The following is a 24,083-nucleotide window of genomic DNA, read 5'->3' as shown; positions in this document are numbered from 1 at the left end:
ATTCTGATAAATATATAACCACATGTTCTTTCTCCTTTGACACGTTTTTCAAGTTCTGAAAGTTAACTATCAGGCAAAAAGGAAAAAGAGGGGGGGCCTGGGTGGCTCAGTTGGTTGAGCATCTGATTCTTGATTTTGGCTCAGGTCATGATCCCAGGGTTGTGGGATCGAGCTCTGCGTCAGGCTCCACACTGAATGTGGAGGCTGCTTAAGATTTTCTCTTCCCCTTTGCCCCTTTACCCCACTTGTGTGCCCTCTTTCTCTGTCTCTCTCAAATTAAGAAAAAAAAAAAAGAAAAAAAAAAAAGAAAAAAAAAGAAAAAAAAAAGAAAAAAAAAGGAAAGTTAACTATCAGGCCAAATCTACAGTCACAACAAATGGACATTTATCTCAAGAACTGGAGTGTCCTGGTATTTTTAGAGTGTCTCTGGAGATAAGAGGCAATGGATGTTAGAGAATAACTTAATGAACTGCGTTTATAGAACCTCTGCTTTGGGGAGCACATGAACTGTTTTCTATTAACTCCTGCTTTCCCAGCCTTAGTTGGGAGGGACTCCCAGATACCTTTGCTTTCTGAGAAAGCAGCTCTTCTTGCCCTTGGGATTTATTCTGTCCTACAGGATTCTACCATCACGTTATCTCAACAGTGATATATAGAGGAGTCAGAGAGATTATTAGCTATCTGGTTTTCTTTCTGACATACTCAAAGAGTTAAAGAGTCTTGGAGTACTCAGATAAAATGTAGTCTGGTGTGATATTTAAGTGCTCAAAGGAAAACACTGGAATAGGTTGGAAAGTTAATTTCAACCACTTTTCAATTTCAAGAAGATATGTTTTTAGAATCACAGAATTTTAACACAGGAACAAATCTTAAAGATCACTTAGTCCCACTTCCTCATTTTACAGATGAGAAAACAGATCTAAAAATTTCAATTAAAATTCTCAAGGTTACAGAGTATATATAGTCAATGGAGTGCTGGGGCTCAAATTCTGAGCTCTTGACTCTCATGACACAATGCCAATCTACCTGAGAAAAGCTTCATGTAGAAACTAAGCATGACATTGCTTGTGAAAAAGGAATTCTTCCATACCAATTCTTACCAGACCCTGGTAAACAGGGTCTCTTGATTCAACCAGTTCTCTCTATACACACTAGTCCTTCTTCTCCACGTGAGATGTCTATTAGTTAACCAGAGACAATGTGCCCACTTAATGACACAAGACTGTCAATTAATTTCATTAGGAAGCCAGAATGTCTGGAGGGTGCTCAGTGAGCTCTTATTGAGTTTCTAGCATGTGTTAGACACTGTAACTACTATAATCTCACGTTTCTAGTGGTGGCTGTCTGAAAACTGATGGTGAGCTAGATTAATGATTTGGACTAGCAGAGCAATAGTTTCTGGTTTTGTTTTCTCATAACTAACAGAAACCAGGTAGACTGGTTCTATACATACAGAGTATAGGAAGAACATCTATTTTCCTCTCGTCTCCTTTATTCAGGTGAGTTCCTCCATTAAGGAGAGGCAGGACAGCAAAGTGGATAAGGGAATGGCTTCTGAAACCAGACTGCTTAGGCTCAAATACTTGTTTCACCATTTACTGGCTATGAAACCTGGGAGGTCTACTTAACCTCTTTGAGCCTCAGATCACTTATCTGTGACATGATGATAATAGGAACTACCTCTCTGAGTTGATAAGAGGATTGGATGAATTAATATTTGTTAAGCTCTTAGACAGTGCCTGGTGCTAAGGACCACCTAAGTATTTGAGAAATAAACAAACAAGATCCTGGTGGTGATCATTAAGCTGTGCCTGGCCTGGGATGAAAGGAGCATGAATACATACGAGATCTCAGCATCCTTTCACAAGGAAGCAAGAGAAACCCTTCAAGGACACAATGAAGTTTAAGCCCAAGCAGTGCAATACTGACATCAAGAGCAAGGAATCGAATGCTGCAAGCAGACTGTGCTGGCATGTAACAAGAAGACATGGGCACAGGCTGAGCAAAAGCTGACAGTGATGGAGGCAAATGCCTCTTATAAGCAATTGCTACAGTCATTATCCAAAGGACAGACTAGCCAGACTGCCAGAGGGAAGACTCATAAATTTATTCCCACAGAAAGGTTTTCTCAGTCACGCTTAGGTGACCGCTAGATATGTGGGTTAAATGTAAACAGAGTATTACATTCTTTCTCTCAACTCTGAATGAATGGTCCTCACATGCAAGTTAGGTTTTGCAGATCAGAAAATAAAAGGATGTAAGGCTTAATCTATCAGAAAAACTTTCAGGGCAATGAAGCAGGGAGTTATTTAAAAAGGAATACGTACGTTTGGGGGAGGCGTGTGGGCTGTCTGAGGCGATCTGTCTCATCCGTGTTCCGTGGCAGCTGAGGGCCACCAGTCTGGAGATGATGGCAGTTTTGCCGAACCCAATGTTTCCCACAATCACTACTCCTTGGTTCACGCTGGCATTTGAACTTTGAAGTTGAGCATCTATTTCGTGGAAAACCCAATCCCGGCCAACAAACACTGACTCCGTAGTGATGCTGGGCACTTCAAAGAGCAGAGGCTTCAGGGAGATATCTGGAGGCCTATAAGGTGCAAAATGAACTGGAAGGAACAATAAGAGGGCACAGAACTTAGGCCAAACTGTCATCATTGAAAGAAATACAGAAGAAAAGCAGCATGGTTTAGGAGACTATTAGTTCTAGTACAATGCTATTCTGGGTTACTCAGCAAATAATGCAACTCAATTTTGGTTCTACACAGGTAAGCGAGAGCAGGTGATCTAGGGCCATGGGATACTCTAGTTGGCAGAAAACAAACACAGTTAAAATGACAATGGTTTATGGAACAGTCAGAAAGTCGGGGTGAGATTCAAAATTATTAAACAGTGGGGATGGCCCAGTACCAGCAGTCAGAATGGATGCCAAAGTAGTACAGAAACAAGAGTCCTTAAGGCTTCCTGCTATGCCTGGAGGAGGCAACCTTTTAGTTGTTGGACTGCGGAGAGATGTAGGGTTGGAGTCCCTGGGGGAGAGTACAGACTGTGGTGGAGCATCCAGGGGGCTTAAAGCATCAGCTTTTTACCAACCAGTAAGGATGTATTTCAATATTTAACAACTAATAGGACCATATCAGTACATATCAGTCCTGCAGAAAGCAATGCAAAGACGATGTGTCTGCTTTTTAAAAAGATACCAGTGAAAAATAGCAATTCCTTTAAGTTCACGATGATATTTTTCTTTTTAATTTGGTAGATATATTAGTATAAGCAGAGCCCATAAAAGCTCTGATAGTTTAAAAAGTCTTCAACAGGGGCGCCTGGGTGGCGCAGTCGGTTAGGCGTCCGACTTCAGCCAGGTCACGATCTCGCGGTCCGTGAGTTCGAGCCCCGCGTCGGGCTCTGGGCTGATGGCTCAGAGCCTGGAGCCTGTTTCCGATTCTGTGTCTCCCTCTCTCTCTCTGCCCCTCCCCCGTTCATGCTCTGTCTCTCTCTGTCCCAAAAATAAATAAACGTTGAAAAAAAAAAATTAAAAAAAAAAAAAAATAAAAAGTCTTCAACATGTTTAGCAGTCAAGGAAGCAGAAACCAAACTCTGACCTCAGGTCTTTGCTCCTCTACTGCCTGTATTCATGCCAATTTAAAAAAAAAAAAAAAAAAAAGAGTTTTGGCCTATACACACATCTTGGAGACAACAGATCCTACCGCTTTTCTCAAGATGTTTTTCTGTGCGTATGTAGTTGTAGGATGTGCTAACAGCCAAGCATGAGCTCTACTTTTAATAGTTTTCTAAAAATGCATAATAGGTGTAACTTGCTTTCAAAGATCAACCTTCTAATTATATTAACGGTAAAAACAAGTCCTGACTGACCTTCCTTATCTGGGTTAAGTGCCCTCCTAACTGTTCAGAGAGTAGCTCTGAGATGTATCATTTTATCTGTCTAGAACCAGGTGTTTTTTTATTTATTTTTATTTATTTATTTTTTTTAAGTAAGCTCAATGCCCTGTCCCAGTGTGGGGCTTCAACTCACACCCTGAGATCAAGTCACATGTTTTTCTGATTGAGCCAGCCAGTGCCCCAGGGTCACATATTTTATTTTTGTATCTTTAACTTTAAGCACAGTGTTTTGACACATAGTAGGCACTCAATATATGCTTACTGAAAGAATTAATTAAAAATAAGGTATTGTACTCTAATCCCATTTTACATTTTGGAGCATAAAAGGCCAGGGGAAGGGGCAAGAGAAAGGGAAATCATAAGGGGGTAAATGAGATCTATTTATACTGCTTATATTATTCTAGAACATACTTAAACCACTTATACATCATCAAATGGGATCTAGAGATGGTGGCCTACTTGAGAAAATCCGCTCGCAAGTTAAGTATACATGTATTACACTCTCATTTAAAATTCTCCGAAAGCTATTAGAATGATTACTTTGCATTAAAAAAAGATAACAATTCCAAAAATAGTGCAAATAATTAAAAATACAAAGCCAAACTTTAAAAAGAGAAGAAAATAGTTTCCCATATCAGTTTTAAAATGTCCCAAATTTTCACTAAAAAAAAGGGGGAGCTGTGGAGCTTCAGCTACATAATCGCTTATAAGTTCCTGATTCTCATCTCTTTACCGAAACTTACACTTTTAAAATTCCTAACTCTAAGCTGATATAACACTGTATGTTAACTAACTGGACTTAAAGACTTAAAAAAAAAAAATCCATAACTATAATTACAGAATTCAGTGAAAAATTTGACTTTAACTTGCTAAATATATTCTTTTTAATTCTAATTCTTGTAGCTTATAGTCTATTTCACCTTTCTTAAACATTACTTTATTTGGGGCGCCTGGGTGGCGCAGTCGGTTAAGCGTCCGACTTCAGCCAGGTCACGATCTCGCGGTCCGTGAGTTCGAGCCCCGCGTCGGGCTCTGGGCTGATGGCTCAGAGCCTGGAGCCTGTTTCTGATTCTGTGTCTCCCTCTCTCTCTGCCCCTCCCCCGTTCATGCTCTGTCTCTCTCTGTCCCAAAAATAAATAAACGTTGAAAAAAAAATTAAAAAAAAAAAACATTACTTTATTGAGCTATACTTCATAGATCATAAAATTCACCCTTTTAAAGTATACAATTCAGTGGTTTTCAGTACAGTTGACCCTTGAACAACATGCGGGTTAGGGGAACTGATGCCTGTTGGGAGTTGAAAATCCACAGGTTAACTTTTGATGCCCCCTAAAACTTTACTATATATTTCTGGTAACATAAACAGTCAATTAACCTATATTTTGTATGTTATACATACTATACGCTATATTCTTACAATAAAGTAAGCTGGAGAAAAGAAAATGTTAGTAAGAAAATCATAAAGAGGAGAAAATACATGTACAGTACTGTCTACAAAAGTGAACCAGCACAGTTCAAATCTGTGTTGCTCAAGGGTCAACTATACATTCACAAAATTGTGAAACCATCACTATTGAATCCCTAAACATTTCTATCATCCCGCAAAGAAAACTCTATACTCATTAGCTGTGACTCCATAGTCCCCCTTCCTTCCAGCCCCTGGCAACCAGAGACCTCCTGTCTTTACAGATTTGCCTATTCTGGACATACAGATTTGCCTATTCTGGACAATAAACATTACGTAATATGTGGCCGTTTGTGTCTAGCTCACTTAGAATAATGTTTTTGAGGTTCATTCATGTTGAAGCATGTATCAGGACTTTATTCTTGTTATTGTTGAGTAATATTCCATTATGTGGCTACATCACCTTTTGTTTACCAATTTATCTGACAAGTAATCTGATTTGTTTCCACTTTTTGGCCATTATGAATTATGCCGGTATAAACATTCACGTACAAGTTTTTGTGTACGTATGTTTTCAGTTCTCTTGGGTGTGTATCTACGAGTGGTACTGCTGAGTCACTTGGAAACTCTATGTTTAACTTTTTGAGAAACTGCCAAACTGTTCTATTTTGCTTTTGCTATTTTTTACAGAAGTAATATATATTCACTATAGAAAATTTTAGGAATAGCAGATAAACAAGATAATAATTGTACTCCCAGTAGCCAGAGAGAAACATTATTCACATATACTCTGAGTTTTTCTCTGTACCACAAATACTTATTTTAAAAACTTCAAATGAGATCATACTATAGATCCTGTTTCATAATCTGCTTTTTTTCACTTAGCAATTCCAAAGTTCTGAAAAAGTTGATTCTGTCAGACGTGCCAGCTTAGTGGTTGCTTCCGTGGTGGGACTGATTCCTGGAGCTCCTTACTCCACCGCTTTCCATGTCACTTGATAATAGGTGACTGCTACCCACTTGGAGCTTCCAGGGCACCTGAGTGTGCTCAGTGGGCACCCAGAGAGTTACTCTGAGCTTGGGGTGAGCAGTGATAGGATTCCCCGGGAGGAATGAAAATAGGTCAGTTGGCTTGAGGTGAGTCTAACTAGGCCTAGCGAGACCTAAAGTCACACAGCTGGTTTCAGAACTAGAAATAAAACCTAATTCTGGCTCAAAAATCCAGGCTTTGTCTATTATGTTGTAGCTGCTCTATAGGATGTCACTTTAAATCTGAAAGTGACATGAATGATCCCATGGATGACCAGGGCTGATTAGGCTTAGCTGATGGGCTAAGCTGTCTTCTTTCTCTTTCACCTCTCCTGTGCTTCCCTTTAGGAAGTACATGTTTGGCCGGAAATGACCTTTCCAGAGAGAGAAGAGCTGTAGAAACTTTCATTTGATTTCTGAACTAACAGACTTATCTCTTCAGGTCCAAGATTACTTTATATTTTGTATCAAAAGGGGCTTTCGTGAACATGACCAATGCTAATTTATAATATGGAGTAAGTACAGATGCAATTGAAATGCTTAAGTTTTTGAGAAAAATTCTCTTAAGATAACTTGTTCTCCTGTTGACGTAATCTCTCATCATATTTTATTCTACTGAGAAAGCTCTGACATTTTAAAAAGTTATTTAAAAAATTTTCTAAAAATGTAATCAATTCACAAAAGCCTCAAGGGAAGAACAGATAAAATTAGCCCAGTACCATATGGTAAAACAACTGTAGATGCCAAGAACAGCCTAGAAACAATTTCTGTACCTCAGAACCTAAGGCTTTGTCAGCTCTATATGATAAAAGAGAGCCCTACTTCCTATGTTCAACAATAAATTTAGGGCATACGAACAAGAAAGCACTTTGGCCTGCATTGTGGGACATGGAGGTAATGGACGTTCTCTGTGGAGTACATATTCCTTAATAAATGTTTGTTTGGGGTACCAGCTGGCTTCCAAGAGATTTTCTAAGGCACAAACACTGAAATAATCTATGAGAAATTACCACTGCAACTACAGCTGAGCTAAGGGGAAAAAAATGAGCTAATCCATACCACTTAGTAATGTGTGTGGCTTTCTTACCCCTGGCACTCAAGAGTTGGCAGTCCTCGGGCAGCATGACTATCCCGTCCCTCTCAAAGCATTCTACTAAAGTATAGCAATATCCGTAATTTACTTCAAAATTCATAAAAAAAGATGCATGGGTAAAGAGATGGGCAGTTGGATAGACAGATGATAAGACAGCAAAATGTTAATGATACAATCAAGGTGGTGCGTATATGAGTGCTGATTGTTAGGTTCTTTCTTTTTCGATGTATCTGAAAATTTTCCTAATAAAATGTTGAAGGAAAAAACATGGGAAGGAATCACATTTCAATACGGCACACAAATAAGACAAGCTCTGGAAAGTAGTTTTTAAAAGGGTTTAATAACAACTCCAGACTCAGATGGGTGTGGGCACCTCTTCAGTGTGTGCATCTCTTCAATGCAAATCAGGCTTGAGGCAGACGAACGAGTTCTCTCTAGGAAACGGTCTCTGTGAGACCATCAATAAGTATAACTACACATCTAGGCTTATAGAGAAAATGGACCTTTCTTTCACTGAAGCAAAGTGTAAACATTAAAAAAACAATAACACAAAGTGCACTGAGGCTAACAGATCAGCTCTGCCCAAATGCAAGTACAAACAGCTGCAGTAAGTGGAAAAGGAGAAGGGGAAGTGGAGGCAAACGAGCTCTAACTGGACTTAGACTAAAGCATATTTACTCATGGAAAACAATCATGAATCATCCTAAAAGAAGTCAGTCCCAGGCCTGGCAGAAGAAAGGGTGTGTGTGATACAGCCAAGGCTTGGTGCAAACAGGAGCAGGGTTGTCTTTCCTAGCATTCTCCCACAATGACTGTAAAGTCTAGCCTGGAAGTACCTCTGTTCCTCTAACAAAGGATAGTTTCAGCCTCATCCTTAGGATTCAGGACATGTGTGCCCTTGTCGACACAAAGCAGAGAAACACATGTGCTTCAGACAAAACCTGATATCACCTCAGTCTCAAACATAAGTCAAAAAACATGCTTATTTTTTTCTTCAGAAATGCTTAAAGCAGGGCAGGAGTTGATTTGTCTACTGAATTTTGAGAAAGTTCACTCTACCATTTACAGGAGTCGAATCTCTTTAGGGTCTGTTGTTTATTCCGGCTGCTCTGGATAGGATTCCAGTAGGCAGCTATTCCTACACCAGGAAATGAGTTTCTAAAGAATGTAAAGCAATTTGAAGAAGGTCCTAAAAGACAATCTAAAGATAACAGTCTGAGAAATGTTCACTACAGATAACTGCTGTTTGAGAAAAAAAAAAAAAAGAAAGAAAAAGAAAAGGTTAAATAAAGCAGAATCACTTTTCAGGTCCACAAGGAAACACAGCAGAGTAGGTAAAACTAGACTCAGAGCTAGGATCCCTTGGTGTGTATCCTGTCTCTGTTACTTACTGGCTGTGTGACCTTAGGACAATTACTTGTGCTCCTGAGATCTCAGTTTTCCTCATTTTAAAAGTAGGGATAACAATGATACTGTGGAGATTAAATGAGTTAATATATGTGACATGCCTAGGAAAGTATCTGGTGGTTAACTGTGTTAGCTGCTACCACCATCGACACCATCAAGACAAAAAGACATCCAGAGTAACCATAACCACCCCCCCCTTTCCCTGACACACTCATTTAAAACAAAACTCAGAAAAAGGATACTGAGAACATACTGACTCTCTTTAAACCCTCTTCCCTTCTTCCTTTTACTACCCAACATTGTGAAAGAGCCCTGTTTGCTCTCTTCACTTGCGCAGCAATCGTGCATTCTAGCCTGACTTCCTCTCATATTATTCAGCAGTATATCTGCTGAGACTGTTTTGGTTAAAGTCACTGAAGTATGATTGTAGGAAGTATAATTGTTAAGTATGATGATTTCTTTTCCCAGTCCTTATGCTTCCTAACCACTCCTCAGTCTTTAACACTTTTAACTAATCCCCACTTTTTGAAATACATTCCCCTCTTAGGCTTAACATGACAACATTTTCTTCTAGTTCTTCTTTTTTTTTTTTTAAGTATTTATTTGTTCACTTAAGTAATCTCTACACCCAACATGGGGCTCGAACTCATGACCTTGAAATCTTCTGACTGAACCAGCCAGGCGCCCCTCTTCTACTTTTTTAGTCCTCTCCTTCTGATGTATCTTTAATAGTTCCTCCTCTTCTGCCCATCCCTAAGATAATGCCAATACTAGGTTCTATATTTCATTGTTTTGTTCTTCGTGGTCTCCCTGGATAGTCTCAAAGGAATAGACTAATAGCTTTCACAACTATCTAAGTGGTGATGGTTTGTATTTCTATTCCAGACCTCATTCCCACACTCCTACACAGCATGTCCAACTATTTACAAAAGTTATCCTATTTGGCTTTCTGATAGAAACCTCAAACTTCCAATGTTTCAAAGTTATTGTCTCACTCACCTTAATCTTTCTATTCCATTTATTAATAACTCAGTTAATGAAGTACCACCCATTTGCCTGGTCTTCCCAGATAGAAACTTGGCACTCATCAGGATTTCTTCTTCCTTAACCTTTACATCTAATTTGTCACAAGTCCTCTCAATAGTTCTTGAGGGCTATTTCTCAGATATAATTCCTTTTTTTCTTTCCTATTCCACTGCTACTAGAGTGGCGTACCCTTGGAGGAGGTGCTGATCACTCTAAGTCTCAGTTTTGTCATCTGTAAAACGAGGATAAGAAGAGTATCTACCCCATTAGGTTAAATGAGAACATGTATGTTAAATTCTTAGCTTAAAATCTTAATCCTCAATGAATGTCAGTCACATAGTTTAGGTTCTCAACATCTCTTGCTTTTACTATATCCTTAAAGAGGCTTTTATTCCTCCCATACATAGAGCTACCAAATCTCTAACATGATCATGTCAACCTCCACACTCTAACCCACAAGTCGTCATCTCACCCTATGTTAATCACCGAGCCTATTAAGTCCTTATTAACTAGTACAGTTTTGTCATTTGGTAGGTATATTCAATAACATTTAACAAATGAATTCGTGAATGAAAATAGTTAATATGGATTTTCCATCCTTAACCACAGGGAAATATGTATACACTTTGCTTTGGTAGAACAGGAGGGCTTGAGGGAGGCAGTTATAGGATGCAAATAGAGGTCTTTGAAAATCACTGCTCTGTACTATAATAATAAAAAGAAATGGATCATTTGTTTGGCACCTTTCAGGGATACATTTCTGTTTAAAGGCAACTATCATAAACCAGTGAACCATTAAATAGCAGGACAAAGAAGAAACAAATGTTATTTTCCAAGCTCTGTGAATATCACAGGCAAGGCCTGGATATTGACCAAAGCACCACAATCAAGAATACTATTCCTACAGGAAGCTGGGTGAAGGGAGGAAATAGTGTCTTAGAGCTAATGCCCAGAGAGGACAGGATAGCTAGCTATTTCAGAGAGGACAGGATAGCTATTTCTTTAAAAAAATTTTTTTTAACGTTTATATATTTTTGAGAGAGAGAGAGAGAGAGAGAGAGAGAGACCAAGCATGAGTGGAGGAGGGGCAGAGAGAGAGGGAGACACAGAATTCCAAGCAGGCTTCAGGCTCTGAGCTGTCAGCACAGAGCCCGACGTGGGGCTCAAACTCACAACTGTAAGATCACAGCCTGAGCTGAAGTCAGACGCTTAACCGACTGAGCCACCCAGGCACCCTATGGATAGGTATTTCTAAAGACTATTCTTGTTTTCTTTTAGAAAAGTTACTGAGAAAGCTGGAGCCACACAAATCAGTTTAGTAACTGAAGTCTTGCTAACACTACATGTAAGATTTATTCTTGTGCTAGAAATGACCATATTTAATTCTGCATCACTACATGTACAATACATAGTTTAGTTCAGAGAACTCAATTCTAACTACCAAGCTAGTCATTTTCTTTTTAAAGTATATATGTATTTTTTAATAATTATTTATTTTTGAGAGAGAGAGAGAGAGAGAGAGCGCGCAGGGGAGGGGCAGACAGCGAGGGAGACACACAATACGAAGCAGGCTCTAGGCTCTGAGCTGTCTGCAAAGAGCCTGATGGGGGGCTCAAACTCACGAACCGTGAGATTATGACCTGAGCCAAAGTCAGTCACTTAACTGACTGAGCCACCCAGGCACCCCTCAAGCCAGTCATTTTCTTTTTTATTATATGAAATTTATTGTCAAATTAGGTTTCCATACAACACCCAGTGCTCATCCCAAAAGATGCCCTCTTCAATGCCCATCACTTCCCCTCCCCTCAAGCCAGTCATTTTCTAATGAGAGATGAGTTTATGCTCTGGTCCACTTCACCTATAATTTTCTTTTTAAAACTATGACATGAATTTCTATTCCTGCCCAAGATGGAGTGAAAAGGACTATATTTACCCCCCTACCCAAAACAATCCCCAAACAGACTTCTAAACAAAGTATATAAAACAATGGTTTTCAAGACACTAGACATAGTCAATGAAAAATAATGATTCCTGAGAGAGGGAAAACAAATAGGCAAATCCTATGCTCACTTACTGCCTTAAAAGAATTTCCAGACCATGATGTAGGGAGGGAAAACCCAGTATGATGCTGGCAGACTCCCTGAGTTGAGGATATGGAACTGAGAATTCAGCAAGACCAAGGCAGCAAATGTTCAAAGGAAAGAGTTCTAAGAAGGTGAGAGCAAAACAGTGATAATTGTGGAGATGTGTGAAAAGTAGAGTACTGATTAGCACATGTATGTGAGAAAATTGCCCAAAGCCAGGAAATGACCTATCCAAGAGGATTAGAGGGAAAACAGCCTGCTGCTTTCATAGGGCCAGAAACAGTGCCTGTTACTTGCAGCCAGAATGGAAAACCTCACAATTTACAGGACACTGGCTAGGATATCCAGAAAGGTCTTGTCTCAGCAGTATAGAAATTTAAGACCTATAATAAATATTGTTCTGGGTCTACTCAACAAATCTTAAGGACCCAAAATTAATCATACTGTTTTCAAATAACTTCAACATTCCTGAAAAAAGTTGAAGCATATTTATAAGAATACAGGGGCACCTGGGTGGCTCAGGTGGTCGGACATTTGACTTTGGCTCAGGTTGTGATCTTACGGGCCCTGTGCTGACAGTTGGGAGCTTGGAGCCTGCTTCGGATTCTAGGTCTCCCTCTCTCTCTGCCCCTCCCCCACTCAGCTCTCTCTCTCAAAAATAAACATTAAAAAAATTAAAAAAAAATACAAAAATATCTAACATTCAGTAAGGTAAAATCTACTATGTCTGGCATCCAAACTAAGATTGTTAGGCATGCAGAGAGGCATGAAAAAAAGAACCACAATTAGGAGAAAAATCAATCAAGTGAAACTGATCCAGAACTGACAATGATGTTAGAATTATCAGAGAAAGATATTAAAATAGTAATTATAACAATATTCTATGTGTTCAAAAGTAGGGATATGGGAGATACAAAAGACTGAAGTGAACTGTCAGGAAAAAAACCCTACAACAATAGAAATGAAAAATATACTAGATGAAATTACTGATTTAACAGTACAGAAGAAAGGATGAGTGACCTTAAAGACATAGGAATATGAACTATCCAAAATTAAACATACAGAGAAAAAACATCCTCTAAAATAAAAAAAGCATCAGTGAACTGTGAGACAACTCCAAGTGGGCAAATATAACTAGTAAGGTGGGTGACAGAAAATATGTTTAAAGAAACAATAGCTATAAAATTTCTAAATCTGATGAAAGCTATAAAGTCACAGATCCAAGAAGTTCAATGAGCCCAAAGTCCAAGACATATAAAGAAAATGACAAGGCACGACATAATCAAATTACTCAAAACCAGAGATCAAAAAAATCTTAAAAGCAGCCACAGAATAAGAAGACATATGAAGTACAGAGGAACAAAAGATAAGGATGACAGCAGATTTCTGGTCAGAAACAATGCAAATAAGAAGACAGTGGATGAAGAAGTTGCTGTGGGCAAGATCAAAGAGGTTTTTGCCTGCTTTCTCCTCGAGGATTTGGATGGCTTCCTGTCTTACATTGAGGTCTTTCATCCATTTTGAGTTTATTTTTGTGTATGGTGTAAGAAAGTAAGAAAGTGGTCCAGGTTCATTTTTCTGCATGTCGCTGTCCAGTTTTCCCAGCACCACTTGCTGAAGAGACTGTCCTTATGCCATTGGTTATTCTTTTCCTCCTCTGTCAAAGATTAGTTGGCCATGCATTTGTGGGTCCATTTCTGGGTTCTCTATTCTGTTCCATTGATCTGAGTGTCTGTTCTTGCGCCAGTACCATACTGTCTTGATGATTACAGCTTTGTAGTATAGCTTTGATCTTGCCCGCAGCAACTTCTTACTCAACATGTCTCCAGAGGCAAGGGCAACAAAAGCAAAAATGAACTATTGGGACCTCATCAAAATAAAAAGCTTCTGCACAGTGAAGGGAACAATCAGCAAAATTAAAAGGCAACCCACAGAATGGGAGAAGATATTTGCAAATGACATATCAGATGAAGGGTTAGTATCCAAAATGTATAAAGAACTTATCAAACTCAATACCCAAAAAACAAAGAATCCAGTGAAGAAATGGGCAAAAGACATGAATAGACACTTCTCCAAGGAAGACATCAAGATGGCCAACTGACACATGAAAAAATGCTCAACATCATTCATCGTCAGGGAAATACAAATCAAAACCACAATGAGATACCACCTTACACCTGTCAGAATGGCTAACATTAACAACTCAGGCAATGACAGATGTTGGTGAGGATGCAGAGAAAGAGGATGTCTTTTGCATTGTTGGTGTCAATGCAAGCTGGTGCAGCCACTCTGGAGAACAGTATGGAGGTTCCTCAAAAAACTAAAAATAGAACTACCCTACGACCCAGCAATTACACTACTAGGCATTTAACCACGGGATACAGGTGTGCTGTTTTGAAGGGACACATGCACCCCCATGTTTATAGCAGCACTATCAACAATAGCCAAAGTATGGAAAGAGCCCAAATGTCCATCGATGGATAAATGGATAAAGAAGATGTGTTGTTTGTGTGTGTATACACACACACACACACACACACACACACACACACAATGGAGTATTACTCGGCAATCAAAAAGAATGAAATCTTGCCATTTGCAACTATGTGGATGGAACTGGAGGGTATTATGCTAAGTCAAATTAGTCAGTCAGAGAAAGACAAAAATCATGACTTCACTCATATGAGGACTTTAAGAGACAAAACAGATGAACATAAGGGAAGCGAAACAAAAATAATATAAAAACAGGGAGGGGGACAAAACAGAAGAGACTCATAAATATGGAGAACAAACTGAGGATTGCTGGAGGGGTTGTGGGAGGGGGGATGGGCTAAATGGGTAAGGGGCATTAAGGAATCTACTCCTGAAATCTTGTTTCACATTTGCTAACTCATTTGGATGTAAATTAAAAAAAAAAAAGGAAGACATTGGAACTACAGCTTTAAATTATAGAAAGGAAAAAAAACTTCTTAAAATTATATACCCAGTGAAAATTTAAATTTATCTTTCAAAAGTAATGGCGAAATAAAGACTTTTTCAGAAATATAAAAGCTGAAAAGATTAATCAGCTGCAGATCCACAATACAAGAAATGTTAAAAGTCCTCCAGGCAGAAGCAAAATGTCACTGGGTAGAAATATGGATTAACACAAAGAAATGAAGAACACCAGAAATGAGAATTACAAATCTTAAAAAAATTCTTTGTGGTCTTTACAACAAATGGTGTTTGAACAATTGGATACCTATATGCAAACAACAACAACAACAACAAAACAAAAAGCCCCAAAACAAAAACAAAACCCAACAACAAAACCTCAAAAAACCACTTTCACATATGTCATGCACCATATATAAAAATTAAAATTAATCATAGACCTCAATGTAAAACCTAAAATTGTAAAATTTCTGGAAGAAAATATAGGAGAAAATATTTGTGACCTTTGGTTAGTCAAATAAATCTTAGACACAGCACAGCCATCATGACAAAAATTCATAAACTGGATTTCTAAAAGCTTCAGTCCTTCAAAAGATACTGCTGAAGAGAATGAAAAGACAAGCCATACTATGAGAAAAAATATTTGCAAAGCCTATATCTGATAAAGGACTTATATCCAAACTATATAATAAACTCTCAAAACTCAATAACAAGAAAAGAAACCCAATAAAAAGTGGACAAAATATTTGAACAGATGCTTCTTCACCAAAGAAGATACTCATTTGGTGGCAAATAAGCACACAAGATCATCAATATAAGTACAATGTCATACAGATCTCTACAACTTTCTCACCTGGCATGACTAAAACTTTACACCCATTGAATAGCAACTCATTTTCCCCTCCCTGCAGGCCCTAGCATCTGCCATTCTATTTTGTGCTTCGAGGAGTGTGACTACTTTAGATACCTTATATAAGTGAAATTATGTGGTATTTGTTCTCCTGTGGTTGGTTTAACTTAGCATAATGTCCTCAAAGTTCATCCATGTTTTAGCATGTGACAGTATTTCCTTCTTTTTTAATGGCTGAATAACATTCTACCGTATGTATATGGCACATTTTCTTTACACATTTATCCATCAATGGATATTTAGGTTCTTTCCACCTCTTAACGATTGTGAATAATGCTGGAATGAACATGGGAGTGCACATATCTCTTTGGGATTCTGATTTCAGGTTTTTTTTGATATATACCCAGGCGTGTGGTTGCTGGATCATATGGTAGTTTTATCTTTAATTTTTTGAGGAACCATTGTGCTGCTTTCCATAGTGGCTGCACCATTTTGCCTTCCTAACAACAGTTACCAAGGGTTCCAATTTCTCTATCTCCTTGTCTTGTTCTTTTCTTTGTATATGTATGTTTTCCAACAGCCATTCTAACAGGTGTGAGGTGATCTATCATTGTGATTTTCATTTTCATTTCCTTCACAAGTAGTGATGTTGAACATCTTTTCAAATACCTGTTGGCCACTTGTAGGTTTTCCTTGGAGAAATGTCTATCCAAGTCCTTTGCCCATTTTAAAAATCGGGTTATTAATTTTTTTGCTATTGAGTTACAGGAGTTCCTTATATATTTTGGATACCTACTCTTTATCAGTTATATGGTTTGCAAGTATTTTCTCTCATTCCACAAGTTGCCTTTTTACTCTCTTTTTAAGTACTCTAAAAAGATATCCATATATGTTTCATATTATAATTCAACTTTCCCCTCCTTATCTTAAACATAGTTTAATATGTTTATTTATCTATTTCTTCTTTGTTAATTACTCTACCTGTCCTTGTTATGGTTCGGTTAACTCAGCTAAAAACATACTGAGTTGCTGTCTGGGACTCTATATGGAAAAGGGTCTGACTGTACAGATTATTGTGTTAATTCTCAACTAGGATGGAAGTGATTTTAGTCCTTGTTTTTGAATAAGTTAATAAAATTCATTAAGTGCTGTCTAGGCAGTTTCTCATACATTATCTAATATATCTACTCCTTTAGTTCTTGTCCACCACCTGTTCTGTTTCATGGTCCATCTGGCCGTGTCCATTTTGAGGAACAGTATCAATAGAGTGAATTTTTAAGGTACTAAGAAACCATAATCTGTCTTCTCCCAAACTACTTATTTTTCTGGTTTCTGTATTAGAGAAGGATGACGGCGATGATAACTGTAAGACAGAGAAATGACATTATCTGAGCTGCTTTTTAGAAGGATTAATCTGGCAAGCCAGGCATCAGCTTGATTCAAACATGGAAAAGACCAGAGGAGGGAGACAAGCTAATTAGCTGTACTGAGAATGGAGAACATGGGAAGAATGTGAGAACCTAGGAGAGTAGAATCCTCAGGGCATCATAAGTGACTGGATGTAGGAGATAATGAAGACAGTGATTCAAAGATGACTTCAAGAGTTAAAGCCAGGTGAGAGGAAAATTGGGGCACTATTAATAGAAATGGGGAAGTAGGAGCTAGTTTGGGCTGAGTCACACTGGTACCTTGTCTGATCAGAGCCGCCACAGTCATTGGCAGTTAGTGCTGATATGCAGTTCTCTCCCCCATACCTAATGCATTAGAGTCCTGAGTATCTACAATAAACCATTGTATTGTTACATTATTACATGACTTACTGCTTTTTATATTATACTGTCTATAACACTGTACAGTACCATGGTTAAGAGCACAGGCTCTGGAGTCTGCCAGATATGAAATGAATCCTGGCACTGCCCATGACTAGACATGTAACCTTAGGCAAGTTATTTAACCTCTCTAAATCCTGTCTCCTTATTACCACTGCTTAGATCAAAGGGTTGCGAGGATTAAGTAAGAACACGTATAAAGCTCTTAGCACTGTCTCTACAAAGAATAAGAACTTCAGTAAATGCAAGCTATCATTTTTATATCTGTTTAAAAGTGTCCCACTCTCAACATTTGTCGTAACGTTTCAAGAAGTCCATTGTATCCTACTAATGCGGGGATAAAAAAGGGAAGAGGCTTATTTTACTCTAGTAAATAATACTTTGAGTCTCTGAATAACTGCATATTAAATTTCAGCTCTCTGACATAGGTCTTAAAGGAAAACATTTGTTGAGAAAAATCTGGAGTCACTGCTGACTGGAATTTTCGGGAAGGGAAGAAAGATCTCTGGAAAATAGTAAAAGAAATCGGGAAAACCTAACTCTCTCAAATGTCACTTTTTATTGGTTTCCTCATGTTGAATACCTCAAAATGTAGAGAAAATATAAAAACAGTAAAGCTTTTAAAATGTGAAACATTTTATAAAATAATTATGTAACTATGTCAACATAGTTTTGTGCTATTAAATTGTTGGCCTTGAAGGTGAAACCTGAGATTTATTTTTATTGGAGCATCAAAACTGGTTAATTAGTTGAAATTTAAGATTAAACAATTTTAAGTGAACATTCAGTGATGAAATAGCCATGGTCCTACAAAGGAAATTCTCCAGTTCTATATTTTGTTTTATCTTGGGAAGTTATTCCATAAAAAAACTTTTAGATACAAGATTGTAAAGCTTGTATCATTTTACAGAATCAAAAAATGTTTTTGCAAAGTGTTACCTATGTAAATTTACTCGTGATATGATTACTTTAATAATATTTATTCACTTTTGGAGAAAACAATGATAGATTAACTGGGAAGGCGATTCTTTAAACCTAATTTTGCTCAGGGGCGTTTGGGTCGGCTCAATCGGTTAAGCATCCAGTTCTTGATTTCGTTTCAGGTCGTGGTCTCTTGCTTTGTGGGCTTGAGCCCTGAGTTGGGGTCCGTGCTGTTTGGGATTCTCTCTCTCTGCCCCTCTCCTGCTTGTGTTCTCCCTTTCTCTTTCAAAATAAATAAATAAACTTAAAAAATTTGTTTAAACCTAATTTAGATCAAAACATCAAAATGTCATAATGGTTACTTATTTTTCTTTATTGCACTTAAGGTATTTAAGAATATTTTCAGGGGCACCTGGGTGGCTCAGTTGGTTGGGCGTCCGACTTCGGCTCAGGTCATATCTCGCAGTCCGTGAGTTCGAGCCCCGCATCGGGCTCTGGGCTGACAGCTCAGAGCCTGTAGCCTGTTTTGGATTCTGTGTCTCCCTCTCTCTCTCTGACCCTCCCCTGCTCATGCTCTGTCTCTCTCTGTCTCAAAAATAAATAAATGTTAAAAAAAATAAAAAAAAAAAGAATATTTTCAGATTTATTCTTGCAGACTTATGATTAGAATCTCTCTCATGTTACTCCACAGGCTTTCTTTTCTCTAAGTAGTGTGTTATTATTATTTTTTTTAATGTTTTATTTATTTTTGAGAGAGAGACAGAGCACGAGCAGGGGTGGGGTGGAGAGAGAAGGGGGGGGGGGCGCACAGAATCTGAAGCAGGCTCCAGGCTCTGAACTGTCAGCAGAGCCCGACATGGGGCTCGAACTCACAAACCGCGAGATCATGACCTGAGCTGAGGTTGGACGCTTACCGACTGAGCCACCCAGGTGCCCCTAAGTAGCATGTTATTTAATACAAGGAGTCAATCTGTGCCTATTATAAGACTATGTGTTTTACAGTCTCTTTCTTCTCTTAAAGTTATCTCTCCCTTGTGCGTCTTGTGAGGGAACTTTGTTGTATATTAGCTACTTTTTGAATTCTCACACTTTAAGATGAAATTTACCAAATAAGACTGGCTTACATAAAAACAAGATCTGTGCACCTACCTAGAGCTACTTTAACAAGTAGTGATCTGCTTTTAAAAAACCATACCCAGACTACTCCAAAAAGCATAGTTTCTAGCAGACATTCAAAGATATCCAGGTTGAATACTACATTTTCAAATTTTTTTTTAATATGAAATTTATTGTCAAATTGGTTTCCATACAACACCCAGTGCTCATCCCAACAGGTGTCCTCCTCAATATCCCTCACCCACCCATCCCTCCCTCCCACCCCCCATCAACCCTCAGTTTGTTCTCAGTTTTTAAGAGCTGGCTGGGGGTGCAAGGGTCAACTTCATACAACTGAATATGACAATCTATGCATTTAATATTTACCTGTAGGCAGTTACATGCATGCAACCTTATCTTTGGATTTTAAATATAAAGAAACAAGTTTAATCTTGTAAAAACAAAACAATGAACAGTGAGAGAGAAGAGACTGATGGAAATATTCTCTTGTAAATGTGAGAGCCAGCCAGGTCATGATCAAGATGACTCACAACCTCAGGGGTGTGTGACTCAGTAGGCTAATGCAAGAATATTAGCTTCATGACATGCATCTTAGTCATCTTCATAAAGGATTCATTGTTTTGGAAAAGTAAGGGCCTCACAAATAGTGTGAAACACTGATTTTATTTGATGAAAATTCAATTCTTTGCTTTGACTAAGCCACGATAATTGTGGCAGGGTCAATTTCACACAAATTCTGCCAATGAGTCAGATTATCATTTGCACATATGCCCTCTCACCTAGTATCTATTAAAGCAGCTATTGGGGCGCCTGGGTGGCGCAGTCGGTTAAGCGTCCGACTTCAACCAGGTCACGATCTCGTGGTCCGGGAGTTCGAGCCCCGCGTCAGGCTCTGGGCTGATAGCTGATGGCTCAGAGCCTGGAGCCTGTTTCTGATTCTGTGTCTCCCTCTCTCTCTCTGCCCCTCCCCCGTTCATGCTCTGTCTCTGTCCCAAAAATAAATAAACATTGAAAAAAAAAATAAAAAAATAAAATAAAGCAGCTATTAACTAAATCCAATGCCTATGAATGGCCATTTAGTAACAGGATTCAGTACAAGTCCCAGGGAAATGAACATACATTGGGATATAAGTTTTAATTAGGAATGTGTAATTTCTTAAAGCAGAACAGTGTAATTATGATTTAGCATCAGGCAAGTTAGAGTATTACCATTAATAATCTACTGTTAATTTACCCCCAAGTAGCTACTATTTGAGGTCAGTATGCTGTGATTTGCTTTGTGTATTTTAATTCTCCCTTGTCCTTTTTATATATTCCATCATAAGATTTATTATATTTATCTTGGTGGGTGGGTGGATGAGCTAATGGGTGATGGGCATTAAGGAGGGTACTTGTTGGAATGAGCACTGGGTGTTTAAGTGATGAATCACTGGGTTCTTCTCCTGAAACCAATACTATACTGTATGTTAACTAACTTGAATTTAAATACATAAATTAAAAAAATAGAGACTTAAAAAAAAGATTTATTACATTTATCTATAAAAACCAATAACCTTTATCTTTCTTTTTGCTCAGCAGCAAACTTAGTTTCTGTCTTTCTCTGTGGAAGAAGATAGTCCATTAAGATGGTCAGAAAGAGTGACAGGTTTCAGGTTGGTTACTTCAAGCATAACTCCACATTAACACAATTGTGATGAATTTTTTAAAATGGACCCCAAAATAATTTTAAAAACTTGAGTTAAAAACTTTAATAATGTTTCATATTAATATCTCTCAAAGACATTAGGATTTGGGACTAGAAAAGGCACTTATGGTTGGTTAGCCAGCTATATATTCCACACTGGTACATAATCTGCTGTAACTATTTTATCATTAAAGCTCAGGTTCTTGGATGGTTGACAGCTAGGAATCTAGTAACTTGCTGCAGCGGGATCCTGGACAGTGCACTTAAATGACCTTTTCCCCATTGTTGGGCTGGGTATCTGGAAACATCAATTTCGGTAGAACAGTTGTTCAAAACAGCTGTCTTGAGAAGTAAAAAAAAGAGACTTTTTACTAATGAAGCAAATGTTAACTTTTTAAAAAATTTTAATTTTCTATTTTGTATTTTATCTCCCTTCTAGTCTTTTTTTTTTTTTTTTTTTTTGTGCAAATGTTAGTGTTAATACCCCACTTGTAGCTCAGATGTTATCCAGCAACTTCTGCTTCAGTGGTCAAAACACTATCACGATGATCAAACCATTGCAGTTATTATTAAGGTAACTATCAAACGAGCTATGCCTGTACTCTTTTTATTAATTCAAGCAAACATTTATTGCATATGTACTCTTTCTGGCATTAAGTGTTGAGTTTCATACAAAATGGTCAGTAGACAATTACAAAGCCACTGTGCATCAAATCTGGGAATAATCTGTAAGGTGTTAGTCACTGCACTGAAATAACACAACTAAAGAACATCAGTGAAAACAGGCTGGTCCTTCTAACACAAAGTTATCATAATAAATGCTAGTGATGAGTAAAGAATTATACACTGACAGCTTAGACAGAATTCCAGAATGAAGGTATCTCCTAAAACCTAAGTGAATTCAGGACAAATATTCAAAAACTACTTGCAAACAAAGCTGGAAGAGTAGGGCCTGTCAGCTACAGGAGGTCCTGCAAGCTTAAAAGTGTAAAGAGCTGGGAAAAACTTAGGTAGACAAAGAAAGACAAATACCTCATGATTTCACTTATATTTAGAATCTAAAAACAAATGAACAAACATCTCTTAAATACAAAGAACAAACTGGTGGCCACCAGAGGGGAGGTGGTAGGGGGATGGGTGAAATAGATAGAGGGGATTAAGTGGTACAAACTTCCAGTCATAAAATAATGAAGTCAGGAGATTAAAAGTACAGCTCTCTGCCTGTTCTCTTAAACAATGTGTTTATGAACAACTTCTAACCAATTCTAAAACTACAGTTTTTTTGCATTTCTGTAAATAGAATGTGTGGTCCTTAAACGTGTAAAGGCACTTATCTTCAACTGCAGTGGTAGTCTCCAAACCAGTGTTTCTTAAAGTGTGATCTGGGGACCCCTGCGGGTTTTGAAGATATTTTCAAGGGCGTCCACAAAATCAAAACTATTTTCATAATACTAAAAGGTTACTGTATTTTTCCACACTCATTCCTTCCCAAGTACAGAAGAATTTTCCAGAGCTTATATGATTATTCACAAAGAACAGGTCTACTCTTGTTTTTTTTAAAAATGAACAGATATTTTAACAATTTCTCAGTTTTAACTTCTAATATGGTAAATGTCAATAGATATAACTCATATAGACACAAGCTTTTAGGGTCCTCCATAAATTTAAAAAAACGTTTGTTTATTTACTTAGAGAGTCCACAAGTGAGGGGAGGGGTAGAGAGAGAAGAGAGAGGGAATCCCAGGTAGGCTCCACACTGACAGCGTGTGGGCTCGATCCCACAAACTCTGAGATCACGACCTGAGATGAAATCAAGAGTCAGATGCTTAACCAACTGAGCCACCCAGGCGCCCCAAATCCTCAGTGGTTTTTTTAAGTGTGTAAAAGGGTGCTGACAACCAGAAAGTTTGAGAACCACTGCTCTAAACAGACTAGTGCAAGAATGCCTGAAGTGCCCAATAAATGATTTATACCTCTTCAGACATATCCTCAAGAGTATTATTTCAGATCATCTCCATACTTCGAATCAGCCAGCAAATTTAGTAGCCAGGCTACAGTGTACATGACGATTCACTACCTCACTACTGAAGATTGAGGGTCATTTAAAACCCATCACTTGTGATTTATTTATTTTTTATTATTTATTACTATTTTTAATGTTTATTTATTTTTGAGAGAGAGAGACAGGGTGAGGGTGAGCCGAGGAGGGGCAGAGAGAGAGGGAGACGCAGAATCCAAAGCAGAGCTTTGGACAGCTCTAAGCTGTCAGCACAGAGCCCAACGTGGGGCTCGAACTCATGAACCATGAGATCATGACCTAAGCCAAAGTTGGATGCTTAACTGACTGAGCCACTCAGGGCCCCCTCCCTCATCACTTATGATTTAAAACCCATTTAACTGTGATTAAGAAACTATTTCATAGGATTTGAGTAATACTTTAAAATATAGAAAGATATATCTTTAATATACAAGGATTTATCTTAGTGTATACTACAAAAAGTTTCAATCACTTTACTATTTTTGGGGGGGTAAAGTTGTTTTACTTCAACCGCAACCAAAGAAAAATATATAAAACAAAAATATGACTGCAATTTGTATGTTCTTTTAAATAAAACAGAAAGCATGATGTGACATGTTTTCTAAAATTATGCCAGGAAAACAACATGATTCTGTTTCTGTGATAAAGTGCAATGTTTTGGATGTAAGAAGCACAAATTATAAAGGTTTGTCAAGCAGGTCTACAGAAATATAAGGAAAGTCAATCCAAGTTTGCTTTCCTTTCTTGTAAATGTGTTTTAAGTCATA

At 38.0% G+C, this 24,083-nt stretch overlaps 1 protein-coding gene across 9 annotated transcripts in view; it reads right to left on the bottom strand.

The window, feature by feature from the left end:
• The window catches only part of TANC2 (tetratricopeptide repeat, ankyrin repeat and coiled-coil containing 2), a 371,370-nt gene that overhangs the window by 97,069 nt on the left and 250,218 nt on the right, over window positions 1–24,083 (bottom strand). For all 9 annotated transcript variants that reach the window (XM_040452033.1, XM_040452035.1, XM_040452036.1 and 6 more), the window contains one exon: window positions 2,328–2,609. In XM_040452033.1, coding sequence (XP_040307967.1) covers window positions 2,328–2,609 — 282 coding nt within the window. The remainder of the gene's footprint in view (window positions 1–2,327; window positions 2,610–24,083) is intronic.

Source organism: Herpailurus yagouaroundi, unplaced genomic scaffold (genome assembly GCF_014898765.1).
Source record: "Herpailurus yagouaroundi ecotype Mexico unplaced genomic scaffold, PumYag 206, whole genome shotgun sequence".
NCBI classification, from domain to species: domain Eukaryota; kingdom Metazoa; phylum Chordata; class Mammalia; order Carnivora; family Felidae; genus Herpailurus; species Herpailurus yagouaroundi.
This window is presented reverse-complemented; position numbering and strand designations above follow the sequence as displayed.